The following is a 21,476-nucleotide window of genomic DNA, read 5'->3' as shown; positions in this document are numbered from 1 at the left end:
CTGCCATTCATTTTGGTTTTATAGAACTCTCACCGTAAATTTAATACTTATTTAAATTGTAAAATTAATTATTAAAATACGTAAGATTAATGATAATTGAATTAATGTAATTTAATATTAGTGATTATTATTTGGCATCTTATACAATTTACATAATTTTTAAAATGTTTAAAATTAAATGGCTAATGTTAATTTCTCTATACATATTTACTAATTTTACAGGGTTTATGATGTTTGTTATTACATTATTTAACGTTTATGACAATCGTAAGTTCATCATAATCGTAAAACAATAAATAATTAAAAAAAAGACTTTCAACTTAAAAAAATATTTTGTGATTTTTATATGAATCGACTAGAAATAAAAATTATTTTGCCGTAAACACCCATAATCATCGCTTTGTTGTTTAGCACTAGGGTTTTGTTGATTTTTATTAAAATTTCTACTGATTTTGAAATAAACTTATAATACAAATACTGATTTTCACATAATTTTTTTTATTATACATGGGGTAATATCGAACAAATATTTTCTTTACATTTCACAATTTTATAACGTTTTGCATGTTTTTATCTAAACATACTAACAAAAACAGTAAATTGAGTAAAGTTAGAATAATTGGCCGATATCCAATATGTAGGGGTTCTTGTCTCTCATCCCACTTTTCGCCAGTTGTTGCGCGCGAATAATCAATATTGTGCATTGCAGTAAGACTGAGAATCGGTTCAGTGTGTCACTAACCCTGCTTTTATAAATAATAATAACAGAAATATCGATATTTATAGAACGAGCACCGATAAATTGCTGAACACGATAGCTTTATATAGGTAACGTATTGATCAGTAAAGTAATACATGTCAAAGATATTTTTCTATTGAATATTTAATGAACAAATAGTTCTTTGTGCGTGTATTAATACGAACGTTGAATCAGTAGTGAAGTGGCCGTCGTATTGAATCCATCGTTGTAAGCAACTGAAATTTCTTACTGAAATAATGGTACTAATAATATATTGTATTTTAACTTTAATTCAAAACATTTAGTGTTGATATAAACATAATTAAAGTCAGTTTTGCAAAACAATATGTTTTAATATCTGGTAAGGTCGCGACCAGTTATGATGAAGCTGGCTCGGTTTGACCTTTCAAGTTGTTTATTTATACTCATAATTTTCGGAATTTGCAGGCTGATAATTATATAATTGTCGTCGTCATTATACTGCCTATATTCATTGTAAAGATAGTGTTTCGGAACAAATTTACCGATGTTCAACCGAAGCGCTCGTGTGAGTTATGAATTATTGAGATACTATTATCAATTGGTGGAATTTAACTTTCATCGTATAGATATAATTCATTATAGTAAAGTTGTAATTTACTTAAAATGCAGACTTGTTACAAGAAAAGTTATATCAAGCCCAGACAAATAAAGGCAATCAATCAGATGATAGTATTTTGTCCTATAATTCGCCATTAGTTGATGGAGTTTGGGTGTTTCCATGACGTTGCTGGTTGTTATATTGATTGTTTTCTATTTAGGTTTTTCATTTGTATATGTACATAAGTTAAGGACATTGGTTATTTTTAGCATTTACATATTTCTTCCTCGAGCTCTCAGATGCCTTAAATAGTTGACATTGTATTAGATAAAAGATATTTTGACTGATAAAGTTTTACTTTTTATTATTTATAAAATCTTCTATTGTTATATTACAAAGTTAATTTTGCTTTTTCCCAATGATATTCTTAACCTTTTCAATTGCTGCTTGTATATGCATGATTCTCTATTATAAAATTGTTAAAAAATATATATTTTGTTTCTGCTGATTTTCAGAACTTACGTTTAGTTCAATTGTTTTTAGGAAAATAACTGGTATGAAAATATTAAATCCAATCCTGCTACTGGTTGTTTTTACTGTAAAAAAGTGATAGAATACTTGGAAAGATTGGTTCTCTAAATTTAAAAAACCGTGTTATTTGGAAAAAAAATATTTTGGTATAGAAAATCGTCTAAAAAAGGTAATAATGAAAACCTAATAAATAAATTCTACAAAATATTATTTATAGATATGTATTTTAATTAAGAAAAAAAGAATACATACTATTCATCACTACTTGATAATATACGCACACGCTTATGACAGATGGGAAAAATATGGCTTTCATCGTTAGAAATATCTGACACATATAATGTGTTAAAATTTATTGAAGACTTTTGGTTGTTGTTATCATCCTGTGTTGTTGAATTTCTTGTTAATAGAAAATCTGTTATCTGCTTCTGTGTTGTTTTTTGTTTCACAAGTTGTTTATACATTTCTTGATACCCAGCCATAGAAATCTGCAGGTCCCGTTGGAATTTTAAAGCTTATTTTAAGAACTAAGAATTGTTTTTTTTATTATCGTTTAATATATTTACAAAAATTTGATCTGGACCGATGATGCATTTTACAAGTAGATAATATTTCTCAAACCAACGGTTATTTGTATCTGCTCGTTGTCGCTTGCAGCTTTATATTATTTATTTCATATTTTTTGAATAACGTAAGTAATGAACTGTTTGTAGCTGGTTTTTTCCAAGTACAATATGACAAAATAAAATCGTGTTAGAACAAATAATTAGTGTAAGAATATATAGTATTCGTTATTTTTAGTGGACCATGTTATTTCAAAACCGTGTAAAAAAAGAGTTGGGTGTATTGCATTTAAGGGGTACCATAATAAAAAATCTTATCTCAAAAAAGGTGACATAGATTAGTCTTATATCAAGGCACAGCATTTTATTAATTTGTATTTTATGTTTCAGAGGGGCGGCGTTCCCTCCGGCGTGGCGGCAAGCGGGGAGGGTTGGTGGTCTGGGGAGGGTGGAGGCGGTGGAGGAGCAGGTGGCGGAAGTGGCGGAGTTACGGGCACCACGGCGCTCTGTAGCAAGGTGCACCCCAGCCCAGGGGCCGCCAGAGGCGTGTGGGCTCTGCCCCAGCCTGCGGCCTGTGGGATGGTGGCTGACTCGGATGGATCGTTATCATGCTCAGACTCGTCGGATTTACTCACTATGCAAACATCCGAGCTGATATTTGATGCTGTAAAATCAGGGTGAGATTTTCACCGTTTATTCATCTCTTTAGAAGGTTTGCTTTAATAATGTGTGTTTTTATCAGAGATGTTTCAGATATAGAGTTGCTGGTGGAAAAGTTAGGTCCGGAGGCATTATGCGCTCGGGACAAGCATGGATATACTCCGGCGCATTGGGCAGCTTTGGACGGTTCAGTGGAGGTGATGAGGCATTTGGTCGAGAGAAGCGCTCCGGTTGATTTGTCGTGTTTAGGAACTCAAGGGCCTCGACCTATCCATTGGGCTTGTCGTAAAGGACATGCTGCCGTAGTTCAAGTACTTTTACAAGCAGGAGTTGCTGTAAATGCAGCTGATTTTAAAGGTAATATAAATCTCTTTGAATATTTATTTAAAGTTAGCAAAGAAAGATCATCTTTTATGATGGTTGAATGATTGGTATATTGGTAAAGACTGAATTTAAAGTTGATGTATCAATTGGACTTTTCTATAAATATTTTTCATAGGTTTGACTCCATTGATGACGGCATGCATGTACGGTAGAGCAGCAACAGCTGCATATTTACTAGGAATGGGTGCTTTAACACACTTGAGTGATATTAACGGTGATACAGCTTTGCACTGGGCTGCTTATAAAGGACACGCAGATTTGATCAGGCTTCTTATGTATTCCGGCGTCGATTTGCACAAAACGGATAATTTCGGTTCTACACCCTTACATCTGGCTTGTCTTTCCGGAAACATAGCTTGCGTGAAGTTGTTATGTGAAAAGGTATTGAATAGAATGAAAGATATTGTTACAACTTAATAGAGTTGATTTAGAATTGTGATTTTAAGATCAAAACCGAGCTGGAACCACGGGATAAAAATGGCAAAACACCTTTGATGTTAGCACAAAGCCATAGGCATGCAGAGGTTGTAAAGATGTTGCAGTCTGAGATGAAGAAAAAGAGCAGATGGCTACCTCCTATATCCGAACTGTGGGGTCTTTTATTCGGAGGAGCTGGAGATTCTAAAGGACCGTTACTTTTATTTTTGATATCTGTTCTACTCTGGGGTTATCCAATGTATATAATAAGAGTAAGTACAGAAATTACTTTAACAAAGTTGATTTAAGAATATTGCTACAAAAATAAATGTGAATATGTTATTCAAAAATGAATATTACTTTGATTCAAAGAATGCTTGCTGCAACACGTTTATTTTAATTAATTGACAACATAATGCACGGAGAAAAGGCTACTAGTTATACAGCTGAGTTCTCAAATTCCTTGAATCCAAATGGTTACTACAGCCAAACTAACTCTCAAGGGTGGTAATTCTATTGTGCTGCTAAGGTATTTGTAAAAATCAAATCTGTGCAATGAAACGTGGTTGGTTGTGATCTCTTATTCTTAGAATTTCATTGATTCATAGCAATTTGCCTTTTTACTTCGCCATGATAATAAATAAGTCACTACAACAGTTGTTTAGTGTAACAGATATTGACTTGAGAGATGTATCGTAAATTTTATGTAGCAACGTTACAAGCAAAGCATACAAAATACCTCAACTTTTATGAGCAAGTGTTGAAGAACAGGTCGTAATTTTTTGATCAGAAAAATACATGTCATTTAATGAAATAAGATGAATCTTAATGAAATATTAAAAAACAACCATTGACTGGTTAATTTTTGCCCCCCCCCCCCGGAAAAGCTGAAATGACACCTCTCTTGTCTGCTTGGTAAACTGAGATTGCTGTTAAATATAGTCACCAAAGTGATGTGCTTTGTATTTGTTGTATAATGTGGAATCTTTCTGTTTATTTTCTAGATATACACATTAATTTGTGCAGCAACATTTGTGAATCACTATATATTTATTTTTAAATCATAATATATAAAATTTTATTAACTTTTAGTGTATACCGATAACTTGGAATAGTCTACGAAGATCTCACTACTGCTTCATATATTGGAATATCGTAATGTGGCTAAGTTGGGTTATCGCAAATAGAAGGGATCCAGGATACATTCCTTTAAATTCGGACACATATTATCGAGCCATTAAACAGATTCCTTATTTCGACAAGTGGAAGAAGAGGAACGTGACACTATCACGTCTATGTCATAGCTGCAGATGTTTGAGGCCACTGAGGGCTAAACATTGCAGAGTTTGTAACCGTTGCGTATCGTACTTTGACCACCATTGCCCATTCATATACAACTGCGTGGGATTGAGGAATCGGATGTGGTTCTTCTTGTTTGTTATGAGCATAGCCATCAATTGTTCATTTACAATATACTTTGCCTGTTATTGCGTGATGATTGAAGGATTTGGATTGTTGTACATTTTGGGGTTGTTGGAGGCGATAATATTCTGCGGACTCGGTTGGATACTGACGTGCACTTCGGTAAGTTTGATGCAATTTATTTTATACCCGTCTCATCATGTACATGCATGTAAATTTAGCGTTGAATATTGTACCATGTAACCCAATACATTTATTTTTACTTGAAAGTCTACAATTTGTGGATTCTGCATTGAAAGAACAAATGGTAATTTGATGAACGTTCCACATGAGGGAAAAAATATATTTTCTCTGAATTCCTTGATCAGTAATGCAAAATCATTTACAATAGTTCTTTTGAGTTGAAATAATTCATAAAATATTCCATTTTTTAATTTATTTTATGTTGTCATTTTCATTTTTTCTATTGCTAGATGTAATAGAAATTTGGTATATGTAAAATTGTTGTTTGTTCTAGTATAGTAGTATTTCAGTAAACGCAAACGGGGAACAAGAATCAAAGCAATCTTGAAATTGATTCTAATTGTTTTAATTTTATGCAGATTTATTTAGAATTTGATTGCCGTGAATGATTTTTGATTTTTTTTAATTTCAGATATTACATGCCTGCATGAATCTCACCACAAACGAAATGTTCAACTACAAAAGGTATCCTTATCTCCGAGACAAGAGGGGCCGTTATCAAAATCCATTTTCGAGAGGTCCCATTCTGAACTTGATCGAGTTCTTTGTGTGCTTACCGGATAAGTACGACGAACAGGACGTTATCACCGAAGACCAGCTTTGATGATCCACAAAGCGTTAGTTTGCGATCGCGTTCGTCGCTTGCTATGCAAAATTTACAGTTTTTCGTATTTCGTGATGAACACTGCTTCGAGCGCTTGACATGAAAACGACGAATATATTTTATGAAGAATATTATTAAGTTTAATTTTATTATATGAGGACTCAAGAAAGCCAAGGGAAAGAAGTGCAGGAAACTTTGAATAATATAATTCAAAGTTGAGCTTCAATATGGATTGAAAGGAAGCTACTATTTACAAATTTTATTACTGCATAGTGATTTTTATACTCAATATAGTATGATTAATTAAAATTATGCTATATATGCCTAGTGATTGAAAGCTGTATAATAAAATATTAATTAATAAATTTATCACAAATTCCCTGATTTTAGTTTTAGCTTGTTGTTACAATGCCGAACCTTAGATGTTGATTAAAGCTTTGTTGCAATGTTGCACTAATGTCCGTCAAGTTAAAGGATACATTAAAAATCCTATATATTATTTTTTATAAATTTGTTACTTATAACCCTTGGCATCAAAGGTCCTCACAAATTTTTCGGTTGCATGTTAAAGATTATATAAAGAGGATATATTTCGCATATATTTTGTAATAACATATCATATTTAAAAATATAAATAATATAAACGAGTGTGTCGAACATCCGTCAATTATGTTACATTAAGGATGAACACGATGGTGCTGCGCTTCAAACTGAAAGATATTTGCATGACATTTTTTAGTCGCACATTCTTGTACAGCCATTTGTTTCATCATATACCCGCTTTTCATATATGGTGTACCATAACTTTCCCATCAAAACCCACATATTTCACATATTGGCACAAAATTAAAACTGATCGTTATCTTACTAACCACGAATTAAAAGTTATGCTAAAAATTAGCTTTATATTGTTATAAAAGAATGTTCATTCTTTATGATATTACGATGTATATACTGTTTTGTTATATATCTAAGTATTATTATGGCAATAAATAAAATATAGCTTTTATGGTCTTTTTTATTCGGAAATATGTACCCTATAAAGCTTTTAAAATAGTTTTGTGTTATAAAATTAAAATATAGTATATATTCTCAGGATCACTTTATTTAACATTGATATGATTAAATTATATACAAGTAAAATAAAAAAACATACAAGAGTAAAAGTCATTTCAAAAAATGGCATTATAAAAACCCAATTTTATCTCAAATATATTAAATATATAAAAAGTGGTTACATAAGTATTATATGTATTAGTTTAATCATTAATTTAGAAGCGTTTACTTCTATATATAAAAATGGAGGTGAACGTTTCATCACAACCATTCGTGTGTTTAAATTATATCACATAATAAAACAAAATAAAAAATAATTTATCAGTCTTTGCGAATACAAGTAATAAGTTAAACCAAATTCATAGTCCAAATTCACCCTCTACATATTTGATCAATGTATAAAATTAAAATCGATGTTACAAGCAGCGGCATAAATTGCAATATTCTTACGTAATTGTTATTTAAAAAATCTACGACTATACATTTCAAATGGTTTTAAAATACTATGCTGGCCTTAAGTGTTAATATTCATAAAATTAAACTGGGAGTTCCAAATCATACACGCTTAGTTTCCATCATTAGAAAATCGAAACTAAAACTTTTGGTCCCGTTCATAAAGCCTTACCGATTGCAGATGCGTATAAAATATTTCATCTTTTTCATTAAGGATAAGAAGTATGAAATTGTACCACCGATACGGAATGTGAAATAAAAATAATAATACTGTCAGGTTCATCAATAATTAAATTGCTGCATTTCACTTTTTATTTTGTTAATATATTTATCGATAGCAAAATTGTTGGTAATAGTATTGATTTAATTTCTGAAATTAAAATCTATAATTTCAGTGTGAAAATATGAGAAACAAAAACTGATCATCGAAACTGACATAAAAAGTCTGCAAAATTGTCAATATAGTTTCATGCATATGCAAGGTCTTCATACAGCATTCTAATAAATATAACATTGGTAAAGTTAACATTGCCAGTTATCAAATCGATATTCATTGTTTGTTACGAATGAGAGCGATCAAACGCAAAAATCATGCATATTAACAAATTAAAAGGCAAATAACGATTGTGATAAAAAGAAACAATAAATTACTCCTTACAACGATACTCATTTAACATACAATACTTATATCTTTGGTATGTCTCAAATTTTGTGCATTCGCATTAAATAATATGCATAAATCTACGATAAAAAACAAATTAAATAGAGACCTTTCTAAAAACGTCATATGTGTATATATATGTATACATCAAATAGTAAATATTACTATTTCGAACAATGGAACATTATTGTAAAAAACGACCATATATAATGACATATAGGATTAATTATGGGCACACAAACTTACATACACACACGCACAAATATATAAAAAATATATAAACATGTTAATCGTTTACTTAATGTATACTTATATTAATGTAATTCTACGAGTATAGTTAATTCGATACAATTCAACATAATAACCGATGATAAAGGCAGTAAGTAGTAAAAAAAAAACTGTTAACATGTATCATATTAAAAAGGATCGAACTATAAATTACGTCGATTAAATGCCATCGTTTGATTTATAGCTTGCATAGTTTTTTACACGCACTTACGATATACATAGTGAACATTAATTGAGTATTAAATACCACCGAAGGTTTTAAAACCATACGGTTGACTGGTCGGTGTCTTCATTACTAACTCTCTCTGTCGTTCGATAGTTGAATTCGAAGGGTGTTCGTCCAATAAGGATCCACAACTGGACTTTTTGACTTTGACACTGTTTTCACAATTATCTGAACCGGATGTGACATCTGAACTGGAAACCATGAGACGGGTCGAAGCGTGACTCCTGATCGAATCGGCTATGCTCAATTTACGGGGCATAGTTCCAGCCAACGAACCATTCGATGACGAATGGTGGCTGATTAGAGGCATCCTTTCTCTGGGATCACCTAACGAAATCGGCGCTCGGGGCCCAGAGACAGCGCTACTCGACTCTGATGTATTATCTCCGTGTATTCCGGAAATTGACAGCTTTAAATCAGTCAGTCTGTAATAAAAAATAAGTTATTTGAGTCATAGGGTAGATACAATTTTTTTATCAATGCAATATTTTTTTTATATAGGTTTAATGGTTCATGCAAATCCAAACAACCATCTGTGGAGTGAATTCTCGATGGGATATACCTGGTAGTTTTGAGAAATAGAATTTTTTAACTATACGCGAGTCGAAACCTTTCAAAGGCCGCTATAAGCTTACCTATGACAGATTGTAGTAAAATTAGGTCTTCTCGCAGCCGTCTGATGCCAACATTCTCTAATAAGAAGGTAAACTGCACGTGGACATTCAGCGGGACATTGCAATAATTCCCTGCCACGAACCATTGAAATAACTTCTTGGTTGCTATATCTATATGGAAAAAAATAAATATTATAAAAAGAAAACATACAAATAAGAATATTATAATACATATACATATTAAAATACATAATACATATTAAAATACATACATACAAATAAGAATATTATAAATAATAAGTACCCATAATACGGCTGTAAACCATAACTGTAGATCTCCCATAGAACTATTCCGTATGACCAAACGTCGCTTTCGGTCGTGAATTTTCCATATAAAATAGATTCAGGAGGCATCCAACGTACTGGGAGGAGAGATTTTGACTGCACCTAAAAATATTAACAATTTTATAAAATAAATATAAAATAGTGTATATAAAAAAGGTGTATTACAATACAAACCCTATAATAGTCTGAGCTGTAAATATCTCTCGAAAGTCCAAAATCTGATATCTTAACGATAAGATTGTCGGCGACCAAACAATTGCGAGCCGCTAAGTCTCGATGTACATAATGATGAGCCGCTAAATACTCCATTCCGGAAGCGATATGATGACATATATTCAGGAACTGCGTAGAAGTAAGTCTGGCTCCGTCCGGTGGAGCTCGGCTCACGAGAAATTCGTGTAAATCACCTTTGGCCATGAATTCAAACAGCATACAGAGAGGCTCTTCTCTGAGGATCACTCCCAGGATGCAAACTATGTTCTCGTGATGCAACTCGGAAATGAGTTCAATCTCTCTTCGGAAATCCGACTGTGTCTTCGGAGAGGCGTTTTCTTTCAAGGCTTTAACGGCGACGAATATCGATCCGTCGTCTCTGACTAGTTCGCCTTTGTACACCTTTCCGAAAGCGCCCTCTCCGAGCTCCTCTACGAATTTTATCTGGGACAATTTGTATTGAGGAACTCTCAGGATTCTATCTGAGCGGGATCCAGTGCCGTTTCCGGCTCCGTGCTGCCCGGACAGTAGATCTGTCAGCTCGATCGGAGAGTTCAATCTCGAATTTCCGTAGATATTCTTATCGGCGTTCGGTAAATTGATGTTTCTAATGGCAGCCGTATCGTTTTTCGAGTTTCGATGGCGACAGAAGATCCAAATCAGACAAGACGCTAAAGAGACACCCAACATGGCAATCCCTGATATTATATAAATCCAAATTTTTTGCGAGCATTTTGGAACTTCGCATAGTTGCTTCTCGAGTTTCATGTCTTTTTCGACAAAGCACCACGGTCGGATCTCCATCCCCCCCGGATTCCGGCAATAGTTATGACCGAGCAGCTCGAGATGGTCGGCGATCTTATATTTGAACTGATGAGACCATTGGACGCACGGTAGTCCGGTCACGGCGGCGTTCATCACGCCTTTGTATCCGATTCCGGATTCCCAGTAGCAAGTGTCGTCCGGATCCACGTGTTTTTCGATACCGATCTCTAAACAATCGTAGGATTCGATTGGAAGATTTGCACATTCTTCTAAAGCTAATTTTTGACCTATATCCGGATGTCGTTTAGCAATTGCGTACTCTTTTTGGCAGAGCTCGTTTTCTAGGAGCTCGCAGTCTTTTCGACAGACGCGTCGGAGAGGCACCGTATCTCTAGACTCGAAGAGTTTGTTGTTTTCTCGAACCGATCTAATTCTTCGTTCGGAGTCGCTTTTTTTTCTAATTCGCTTACTGTGGTCGGAGTAAGGGTTGAAAAACGAAAGACCAGTAGCGGGGTTGGAAAAAGGGGGAAATTTACCTGCCGGTAAATTTTCAAATTGTACTCGTAACCCATCCGCTTCGTCGTCGTCGGTTACAGTACGATAAGACGATTTGCGAATGGCGTTCACCTTGCCTTCTTCGACGCTCTTTAAATATTGGAAGAATTTTTCATTGGTGTCTTCTGGAGTTCGGCAAATGGGGAACGTGGAGAAGCATATGCTGGGTAAAGCGTATTTTTCGCAATTAATGCTGATCTCGTTGGAGAAAGAGATGACTCCGAAGGCGGTGGTGAGTTTATCCTCCATGCCGGTCTGAGTGGCTTTATACGGGATGAAGACAGAATGGTTTCCGAGGAATTTGGCACAAGTGTTGCCGATGTAGGGTTGGCAGAGACCCGGGTGAGTCTCGATCGACGAAGTGACTTCAGGCTCGATGCTAGAATCGAAGAGGGAGAACGTCGATCCGGGAGAGTCGGGCTCCAATATAGGGCTGGTCCATATTGACGAAGTTGACGAGGCGGCTGTAGTCTCGGGGCGGCGAGGCTCGGCAATGTTGACTACAGTGTCAGAGCGGATTTTACGCTTGCCATCGATAATCATGCACGAATAATAACCTTGAAAATGTATGACAAAAATTATATTAAATTATGTATTTAGAATAAATTATAGTTAAATATATTGTATGATCTCCAGAGATCCAAAGTGCAATGCTATATATACTGTTTGTGAAATTCTCATTAAAATGTAAATTTTTGCAATTATTGACTTGAATTAGTATAGTTTAAGATTTTACCGACCACTCCATTCATAATTTTTTATTTAAAGAAGATTAGAAGACATTTTGAATAATTAAAATTTAAGAAGCAAGAAAGAAATTTCGAACACCTTGATTTTTTTGCCCGATATCATTGAGCGTCAGCGTCGAGGAGACGACTCCGTCGTCGGTGACGTTCTTGAGGGAGTTGGTGTAGAGCTGAGTCTTGTTGTGGTACCAGCGGAACTTGACAATCCTGCGCAGAGCGTCGTCGAGCACTCTCCAACTGGGGGGCGACACCATCGGGTCGAAGGCCGCGGCGCATTCGAGCCGCAGCGTCTCGCCCGCGACGAGACTCGTAGAGTTGGCGAGGGAGCGCACGAAGGCGAGCCTGCGCCCCGAAGGGCCCTGAACGCCGGCCGCCTCGGCGCGCTCCTTAGCGCCCGTGGTCATCAGCACCGTGAGCGCCGCCAGCGCTAGCACTGCGTTCATTCTCGGTTCATGTTCTGACGAGCCCCATCGCCGCGCCGATCGGGCCTCCGGCCCGGCCCTCACCGCAAAACACCAATGTTGCCACACTGCAATATTATGATGCGAGCTTGGGGGAAAACCATAATTATTCAAAAATGTCAGTTTATTTGCTTCATAAGTACTGCTTATTACAAATAAGACACCATTTATTATTCTTAATTCTAACAGTTTCTATTGCCTGTTTTTCATTTTTAAAATCGAATAATAAATTTAGTGTTAAGTGCTTCTCTCTCAAAGGATCGCGATTGTGTAATGTCGTACTCCATATGAACTAAACCAAGTACGAGTTCATGAAATTTCCTTATCCCTATGGATATTTTACATGATCGTTATCACATCGCCACGAGAGTGGTCTTGAACTATAAAATTAAATCGCGTGTCCGTTCGTACACATTTTCACTTAGTATAATGTTTGCGTTTGGCGTTTTATCATTATTAAGGTGATCAGAGTCAACATTTTAGAAGGATTGCTCTCCTCAAAAAGTTTGTTCTCCTTTGTCCTTATTGAACAAAAATTTCCAAGAAGACGTTTTTTATAGCTCCTCGGCAATAATGACATATTCTCAAAATCTGGTCACTATACCATTATGTACTGTAAAAAATAAAGTTTTGCAATTAATGGCCATTATGGGGGAAAAGCACTAAACAATTTTAGATCACCAAATTTTCACGTAAATCACAAGTTGAAAAGGTGCGAACATAAGACAATGCTTGTAAATAAGACTGTGTTATTCAGTGATATCGAATACACTGATAAAGGTGTAATTGGGATTTTTATCAGATTTTTGGGAAATAAATACGCAAATTGCGATAAAAAACTAAGTTTTAAATTTTAAAATGCATTTATTTAGCAGAACGTTGTTGGTCATTTTCACTTACATTAGGGTCAAAAGCATAAAAAAGCAAAACAAATGTTCATAATAATCTGGTTTTTAAACATGGCGCCGATAAAATTGGCAAGTACCAATTATTTATATAAATTTAATAACAATAATATATATTTATCAAATATGGTAACTCACCGACTTAAATATATGGTCGTACAATGGTACTCTTAAGACCGACAACAGCTGTCAGTGCGAGCGCCGTCGGCGCGTTTGATGGTCGTGTATTGTTCGGTACTCTTCGCGAAAATGTTCGCGGACGGCCGCGGCCTGCACTCCACTACGGTGCTTATTATATTTGTGATACAAATTGTACATACGCAACTATTAATCAATGTCAAAAATCAGGTGAGCTACTTCCTCTTTTTGTATCGCTAACCTAAACGTCAACATTGCGCAAAATATCAAATAACCGCAAATGTCATCGTAATAACATTATCGAAATTGCTAATTATCACTTGATACGCCTCAAATAGAGATTCAATCAAATCGGCGAAAAGAATACTTGTTGATCCAAATATTATAATGTTACTTGTTTGACGTGTGTAAGTAATAATTAAAGTTTTATTTTTCTTCTAGGGTGGTGATGTTGTTCAAGAAACAATATGGTCAAATATTAGTGACGATACAGTCGTATTAGAATTTCAAAGGTCTGACGGTACTCTAATAACGCAACTCATAGATTTTACTAATGTAAGTATGACAAATTCGTATTTTATTTAGTCAAATCGTAAAAATCATTATCTGCGCTTTTAGTTAAACAAAAATATTTTATTCTAAATTAATCGAGAAGTTACCGCGATGTGAGGTTGCTACATAATGAGTTTTAACTTTAATCGAACTTATACCGAAATGTCTTCTGTGACGTATTAATGTAAATTTTAAAACATATTTTTTATCTATAGAATATAAAAGGATGACTATCAATTGCTACAATATATGGTTTAACATATAGTTGTACATTTAAAAAAATAATTTTAATAAAAACAAATTTCAAACAACCAAATTGTTTTAAAATATTGCTTTACTCAATATTAAATATTATTGATTAACTAGTCATTTTGGTGTTTATATTGCCATAATCGAATCTGTTATAAAAAGTTTTTAAAATCTAGAATTTTGAAAAAAATTTAGGTATAATACTATTTGCTTCTCTTGTTTCAATATAATTGTTGACATGTTTTTCTAAGCCTGTTTCTGTATTTGTTTTTCTCATTTTATAGTTTATTTTACCAATGCTCGCTGTTTACGTTTATACAACTGATATTCTGGCAGAATAAATTTAAATGAAGATATTTGGTTTTTCTGCGTCGTCTTAAAACTCGAGTTGACTTTTGACTGTTTGGAACGAATCGAAGTGTAAACACTGTTTTTCTCTGGTCTTTGATGATTGTGGCTTATGAGACTGTTCAAACCAGCAACATAGATTTTGCTACATGTTCGAGAGAACGGTTTCCGTTAGTATTTTTTAGTATATTAGTTTAATATTCGGTTAAAGTAAAGCGTCGGTCGATTTTATTGCTTTTGACGTGAATTTTTTACTTCTGAGAAGGGATAATTGTTTTTCCGCCCTCCTATTGACTAAAACTCGGTTTCAATATACTTTAACCAATACTCTCATATCAGAAGTCCGCAGTAATATCGGTAAGGATATCTATAATATTTTTTAAACATAGTGTAATATCGAAATGCAGACAAACTATGAAGCAATATGCGAGATGTGACGTTTGTCTGTACTTCTTCCGCTTATTTTCCCCTGAGAGATGAGTTGGCTTAGTTTGTATTTTGGACTTGACCTAATGAAAGTTCTAAAATTATAATTGGTTTTAGAACTTTCGTTAGGTATGGGTTTGAACAGAAAATGTACGTTTCGCTACTGTGAAATATAGTTTCAGCATGAGCAATGTATCGCAAAAATTTATCGTACAACTGAAAGACTACTCTCGATTAAAATAAAACATTCAGCACAATTAATCCTTGCGACGTTATATACATATAATAGGGCACAAAATAATTTAATGTTTTCAAAATATATTGTCTAAATATTGAATTAAATTAAAAACAGCAATTTAATTTATTTAAAGAAAATATGTACATAAAATATGTAAAAACAAAACTTTTTTAAATTGAGAACCATAGATAAAAAATCACACGTATGGGTTTTGAGCGGTTGAAACAGACTGGTCGAAAAATTGTTTCCAAAATCCATCGATGGATTAACAGATTTTACGACGAATTTTAGTAAATTGTCAATTCCAGATAAAATGGTTAGGAATTACTGCATCTTTATATATTGATAGATCACTGAGTATCCAATGAAATTAAATACTAGAAATTTTAACATCAAGTCATTTAAAATGGCTTCTGAAAATATAAAATGTATTGGGCATGACATAGATACTTTTGGATTGCAATGGTAAAAACATTTTGGGCATACCATAGAAGCCTTTGAACTTCTAAAAGTTAATAGCGGTAGTTGCGACTTTGCCGAGAATACAATTTTAGCGTCATATCGTTTGTCAGTTGTCCTCGTAATTTCTTCATGGCAGTACACTTAAATGCCGTCGTTTTTATTCGTAGGAATAAAATTCTATTAGTGTTTAAAAATTGTCGCATCTTATACAATGATTCAGGCTGATCGCCACATACCTGATGTACTTTTGCATTAGTTGGGGAAGTATAGTATATTTTGTAAAATACCCATTTTTAGTTTCGGTGGTTGCATTACTTCCTTTTTGAATTCGTATTCTATGGATTTTGTTATAATTTTTGTTATGATAGTTGTTACACGTTCAAAGACGATAAGAAATGTACTTAAATCAGACTGAATGCTCATTTTTAATAATTACAGAAAATATGTTTAAATACCAAAGGCAATCATTTACATCATTTGCAATAACGTACCATTAAAACGGCGGTAACCTTTATATCGACCTAATGGTTATATCTTATATCTATAAAGTAATAAATAAAATTATTAATAATTCGTGTAATGCTTGTAATAATAGTGAAATAGTATTATCAAAACAATTATTGTACTCGAGAATAATTCATCTCTGTCACATAATGTAAACTCGATACGTCTACACTTGCTTTCTTATGAGCGTTTCGCGTGATCCTTTCCATGTAATGCTCGAGGGAATGAAATAAAAAAAATGTTTTTTCTTGTTAATTGTTTACATGTTTTCTCCATATCTATCCATCGTTACTTTTACGGGTGTAATTATGCGGAATTTTCATTATTGCCGTGTATTTTTTATGCGACGAGAAAACGTTTTTGCTTGTGCACTATAACTATTTTTCCTCCATTGTTTTCGAATATCCTGTCTGGCGCCGGACGTCTGTAGACTGAATGGAACACAGCGCAGTTTTTCCAGAGAGCTTTTTCTTTGCTCATTAGCTTTTATTTTTTCTTTAGCTCTATAATTAGTTTTCTTGTATTAAGACTTTTTTTAAATAAATAATATATTAGTGTTTCTAAAAATACACAAAACTAGTATTTCCTAAATATTTTTGTGTATAACCATACTTCAAATCGATCATAACGCGTGATAATAACATTGTTGTATTTTATAAAATCAGATAGTATGTAATAATATTGATCTACAATGAATATAAAATTAAATTATAAATGCAATTGTAGTCAATAATAAAATATTAATTATTTTACTTGCGAATAACATGTGTTATACGCAAATCTGGGCATTATTTTGCTTATCAATTATTATCTTATTCTTAACACTTGATCGCGTCATAATAAATTAATCTCTAGATTACTGCATTACTAATAGGTTTTTATTCATATGGTATTTTATTATTATTATATATTTTAACAATCGATTCTGCTGCACAAAATTAGTAATGTTGGGTATCGTACAGATTATGGCATTTTGGGCCTTATAAAATAATATGTATCTATCGTTTGACGGGTTAATGTGAAAATATCTTTAAATTTGAATTAATCTATAAGTTTGTCAAATGACCCTTTAATAGTTAATGTTCGAAATGGGTCGCAAATGAGATTGATTCCTATGAGTATACGTTTATGTATTTCTTATCTATATATTATTTTCCATAAATATATAATCTAATACCGAATAGAAAATGATTTTAATTAAGAAATAATAATATACTATAAATACTATTTTAGAAAATACTTTGATCTTGATTATTCACATAGATTTTTAGTGATAAATGTTCCAGTTTTTTGTATAAAAGTAGTTTTGTCGTCGCAGTACTTATTGTTTGTGGTAAAGGTAAACGGCTTAAATCGTTATTTTTATATGAACTTTTATAATTCTCGCCTATTCTTAAAACAAAGACGGGGGAAATCTTATGATGCACAATTTATTTAAGTGTATCATTGCCACTTATTGCTTCAAAACTGTTCTTACTGTTCAAAACTTTCACATAAAATATCACTTTTTATGTCTTTTCTCTTACAGATTAAATAAATAAGCTAACTTTACAAATTTAAGTTGGTCAATAGTTTATTTAGATATATCGTTAGTGTTTTTGGTCGTAACGTAGAAAGAAATGCATATATTTTACAAAACAAATCAAAATTCGGCTTGAATGAATAAGTTGTAAAAACTAAGTAATTTATTTCTCATATTACCTGTGAGTATTAAGTTTTATAAAGAACATACCGATAAAAAATGCTCGCATATAACAAAAATTGATAAAGATATAATATTTTGACAGAATTGAGTTAATTATACCAATTTATGTTTATCAATGGGCAATTTGAGTGTTCAGGTTGTGTACTTCACCATGATCCAAATATTTACATTTATAAAAATTTAGTATATAAGAACATACTAAATTTTCTTGAGAAAATATTTAAAATTTTGCCATTCTTTAAAAAAAATTATCCCATAGAACAAAAATGGGTAAAAACAACGTAGATAAGGTATTTGTACACATCGTAACGAAAAGTAAAGTAATTGTCACATTTAACCCTTTTAGATACTTTAGCTGTAATAATCAATCATAAGTTTATATTAATAATTACATACTTTGTGATTATACAAATATTTCAATCCCCCAACACAGATTTTAGTCACTAATCACACTGAGCCGTCCGAGAAACGTCATAAGCTGCTCTGAAAATTAACCTATTATAATTGTTTCTACAGTGTAATAACGTTTACTTTCATTCCTCACGCATATTATGTACCTATATATTTCATTATCTACTCGATATCCACAACACACTTTATTTCTCATATTACTTGCAAGTATTTCGTTTTATATACATACTAATTTTACTATTACTAAACATTTTGAATTTATTATATGAAAAAAAATATTAAAAATTCTTAACGTAGATACATTAAAAAATCGTTATATACGATAAGGAAAATTGAGTTAATTATACCAATTTAGGTTTTGCTTCTTTATGTTAATAGTTTATTTTTTAGAAGCAATGATAATCTTGATCTATTGCACTTGGTTTCGGAGTCCGTCGAAGATTTCATTAATAAGATTATGTTTTATATTGTTTATATAGTTTAATCTATTTATATTTTAAACCCTCACCCACATATTGTGTATTATATTATCATAGTTAAAACGTACCTAGTTAATTTGCATTTTGAATATTTATATTCAGTTGAATCGAACAAATGCACATGTAAAATTAACAAAATTTATTTTTATAAATAAATAACTGTCAACTTGTTTTATATTTAAATGCTGAATTTTCATTGGTCGACAGCCAAAGCCTCCATTCAAAAACAAAATAATTTAATACCTCGGACTGGAAATCAATTAAGCATACTTAAATTTTATTTGAATATAGTGTTATAATTTTGAAACGAGTCCGTCCGACACTGGAAGCTTAGAACAATTATATATAAAAATATATAAATTAAATACTTAGATATATTCATATGGAACTGATATACATACGTATATTAATAATATATAATGATTTAAACAGTTTTAGAAATTGGTTATGATTGAATTAATTAAAATTCAACACAGAAAAAATAAATGTTTATTTATGTCAATTTAATAAAATTAAATGAATTACGGAATTTCAATTTTAAGATGGACAAAATACATTTAGAAATAGTTGATATTACTTAGTATTTATGTCCTTATATATTATGCGATATCATTGTTTAATGTACGCGTTCATTAAAGTTTATATTACAGAAATATATTTTTTTACTATAAAAGGCGGTGGTTTGGTTAAACCAAATCTGACGATCGAAGTGGAACGACTGATTTTCTCTGGACTGATATTTGACGGACGGATATTTGTAATACAGGCAACGGTGGTTTCGCTATCTACTCAGGGAAACGGTTTTATCTTGTCTTTCACTAGATGCATCGGTGCATTCCTACCTTAGTTGCCAATAACAAATATGTTAGCTGTTGTAGAACATTTATTTTGTGGTTATGTATTACAATTACATGATTGAAACGATTATAATTACGCGCTCACCATGACGTCCGTCCGTCACGTCGCTAAACGTCCTTGCCGCCAGAAATAATATGTTGTTTTTTGTCAATCTATTTTATAAACAAATAAAATATTATAATTAAAAAGACAATCAGCAATTATTATGAGGTTATGTAAACAGTTGTTTGCGATTATAATCAATTACCGAGACAATGGAATAGATTTCTCTGCAAAAATATTTCTGACTTGATAATATGTAAAATATAATTAGAAAAGAGATATACGATTGATACTGTGTACGCGTGTGCATTGTAGGTACATACATGTTCTACATTTAAGGCAACATCAAAATAGATTCTAGTTCGTGTATTTTTGTACCGTTTTCGGTCGAGCGTCTCCAGCTCGAGCGCGAAGAGCTTTCAATCCATTGTTAGTCGCCCGCAGTCGTAGAAACGAAGCTTTTAAAAAAATCCCCCTATATAAAGTGTATGCGCTCACAGAAACGCTTACGTTGACGTCGTTTACACTCCTTTTGACACAGAGAGGGATTGTATTTGTAGGTTGGATATAAGTATGTGTGTGTATTTCACAAAAAAATGCGTTGGTCCAAGTAGCATTTTCCTTAGAAGCTCTCGACAATACCTCGTTCCTCAAAAGCTACGTATTTCAGTCGGTCGGACACGAACAGTGAGGCTTTCCATTTTTGCCTGATTGCCCTAAGGATAAAGCTCCACGTTCCGTCTTTATCACTTCCGCTTCCGGGGGCCAAGTGTTTAGAGACATGGGTATTTATGCAAAAATTGCTCTCTTCTACCTGTCTGTTCCTCTTCTTATTCTGTCTTCTTTTGCCCTTATTTTTACGGTGCTGAAGCCGGACCGCAGACATTTCACATAAAGGATCTCCCTTTGTTTTGCGTCATGTTTTCCGCTTTAAACTTCCCTTTCGGTATAAAAATATGATACGCGTCTTTTTTGCTTTTTATGATTATGTTGTTTAAACAACAGAATAAAATGAAAATATGTTAAAGAACCATGGCGAGAGACACACATTTTCATTTGATATTACCAATTTAACGAGGTTGCCTAAAGCTAACTTAGAAAGCGATCGCTTCCAGTATCAAATTACTCGATTGTGTATTCGCGATAATTTAATAATGTGTTTTCCGATAATTTATGGACTTGAACGTAATATTTAATTAACGTTATCCGGTGAGAGGCCGTCTTTGTTGATGAATTATTAAAGTATTACGCAATAATGAATTCATCAGTCGATCGTCTTATTCTTGTTTGTTAATTAATGATAATAACAATTCATTAGTCCCCTTTAACGTTTGAATCGTTTTAAGCTGTTATTTATATAAATCAGTGATGAGCAACTTTTTTTTTGTAATGGGCCACAACTCACACACAAAAATGAGTTGGAAAAAGGATTCTACGGGAGTTAAAAAAGGACGGCAATTTCAATTCCGGGACAATCCGGTGTAATCTAGGACTGTTGGTAACCCTAGTTGTGATTAGTTTTATTTATAATACAATAATATAATAATACACGTATATATGAGGCTATTACTTTTTATTTAGCTTTTCAAATACATTTTTAAAAACTACAGATATTACATACAAATAAAAATAT

At 32.8% G+C, this 21,476-nt stretch overlaps 3 protein-coding genes across 8 annotated transcripts in view; 2 read left to right on the top strand and 1 right to left on the bottom strand.

The window, feature by feature from the left end:
• Positions 1-675: 675 nt before the first annotated feature.
• Positions 676-7,150, top strand: Patsas (palmitoyltransferase Patsas). 6 transcript variants are annotated; one of them, XM_088194356.1, is made up of 7 exons: positions 676-828; positions 2,804-3,090; positions 3,156-3,430; positions 3,573-3,838; positions 3,904-4,146; positions 4,967-5,458; positions 5,952-7,150. In XM_088194356.1, exons 2-7 carry the CDS (start codon positions 2,993-2,995, stop codon positions 6,141-6,143), a joined length of 1,566 nt encoding a protein of 521 aa, XP_088050482.1. In that variant the 5' UTR covers positions 676-828; positions 2,804-2,992; the 3' UTR covers positions 6,144-7,150. The 6 variants fall into 6 exon arrangements, with proteins under 6 accessions (XP_088050482.1, XP_088050481.1, XP_088050480.1 ...); XM_088194355.1 differs by having other exon boundaries at positions 3,889-4,146; XM_088194354.1 differs by lacking the exon at positions 676-828 and adding an exon at positions 933-999.
• Positions 7,151-7,230: 80 nt separating this feature from the next.
• Ror (Tyrosine-protein kinase transmembrane receptor Ror) lies at positions 7,231-12,585 on the bottom strand. The gene is made up of 5 exons (XM_088194349.1): positions 12,148-12,585; positions 9,961-11,876; positions 9,746-9,888; positions 9,463-9,612; positions 7,231-9,252 (listed from the first exon to the last, which is right to left on the bottom strand). Exons 1-5 carry the CDS (start codon positions 12,506-12,508, stop codon positions 8,841-8,843), a joined length of 2,982 nt encoding a protein of 993 aa, XP_088050475.1. The 5' UTR covers positions 12,509-12,585; the 3' UTR covers positions 7,231-8,840.
• Positions 12,586-13,609: 1,024 nt separating this feature from the next.
• The window catches only part of oaf (BRICHOS-like domain-containing protein out at first), a 155,174-nt gene continuing 147,307 nt past the window's right edge, over positions 13,610-21,476 (top strand). Inside the window, exons 1-2 of the mRNA XM_088195144.1 lie at positions 13,610-13,779; positions 14,011-14,124. Of these exons, the coding sequence (XP_088051270.1) occupies positions 13,648-13,779; positions 14,011-14,124 (246 nt within the window). The 5' untranslated portion in view covers positions 13,610-13,647. The remainder of the gene's footprint in view (positions 13,780-14,010; positions 14,125-21,476) is intronic.

Source organism: Plectrocnemia conspersa, unplaced genomic scaffold (assembly GCF_051122295.1).
Source record: "Plectrocnemia conspersa isolate PC_06_02 unplaced genomic scaffold, ASM5112229v1 ptg000010l, whole genome shotgun sequence".
NCBI classification, from domain to species: domain Eukaryota; kingdom Metazoa; phylum Arthropoda; class Insecta; order Trichoptera; family Polycentropodidae; genus Plectrocnemia; species Plectrocnemia conspersa.
This window is presented reverse-complemented; position numbering and strand designations above follow the sequence as displayed.

Bases quoted from the DNA above. Each gene is read 5' to 3' on its own strand.
- Ror (XM_088194349.1), bottom strand. From the start codon at position 12,508: ATGAACGCAGTGCTAGCGCTGGCGGCGCTCACGGTGCTGATGACCACG. The intron at 11,877-12,147 runs GTGTTCGAAATT...TACATTTTCAAG, and splicing joins TATCGGGCAAAAAAATCAAG to GTTATTATTCGTGCATGATT. The intron at 9,613-9,745 runs GTACTTATTATT...TTTTCCATATAG, and splicing joins GGTTTACAGCCGTATTATGG to ATATAGCAACCAAGAAGTTA.
- Patsas (XM_088194350.1), top strand. From the start codon at position 1,266: ATGTTCAACCGAAGCGCTCGT. The intron at 1,287-2,803 runs GTGAGTTATGAA...TTTATGTTTCAG, and splicing joins TGTTCAACCGAAGCGCTCGT to AGGGGCGGCGTTCCCTCCGG. The intron at 3,431-3,572 runs GTAATATAAATC...TATTTTTCATAG, and splicing joins AAATGCAGCTGATTTTAAAG to GTTTGACTCCATTGATGACG.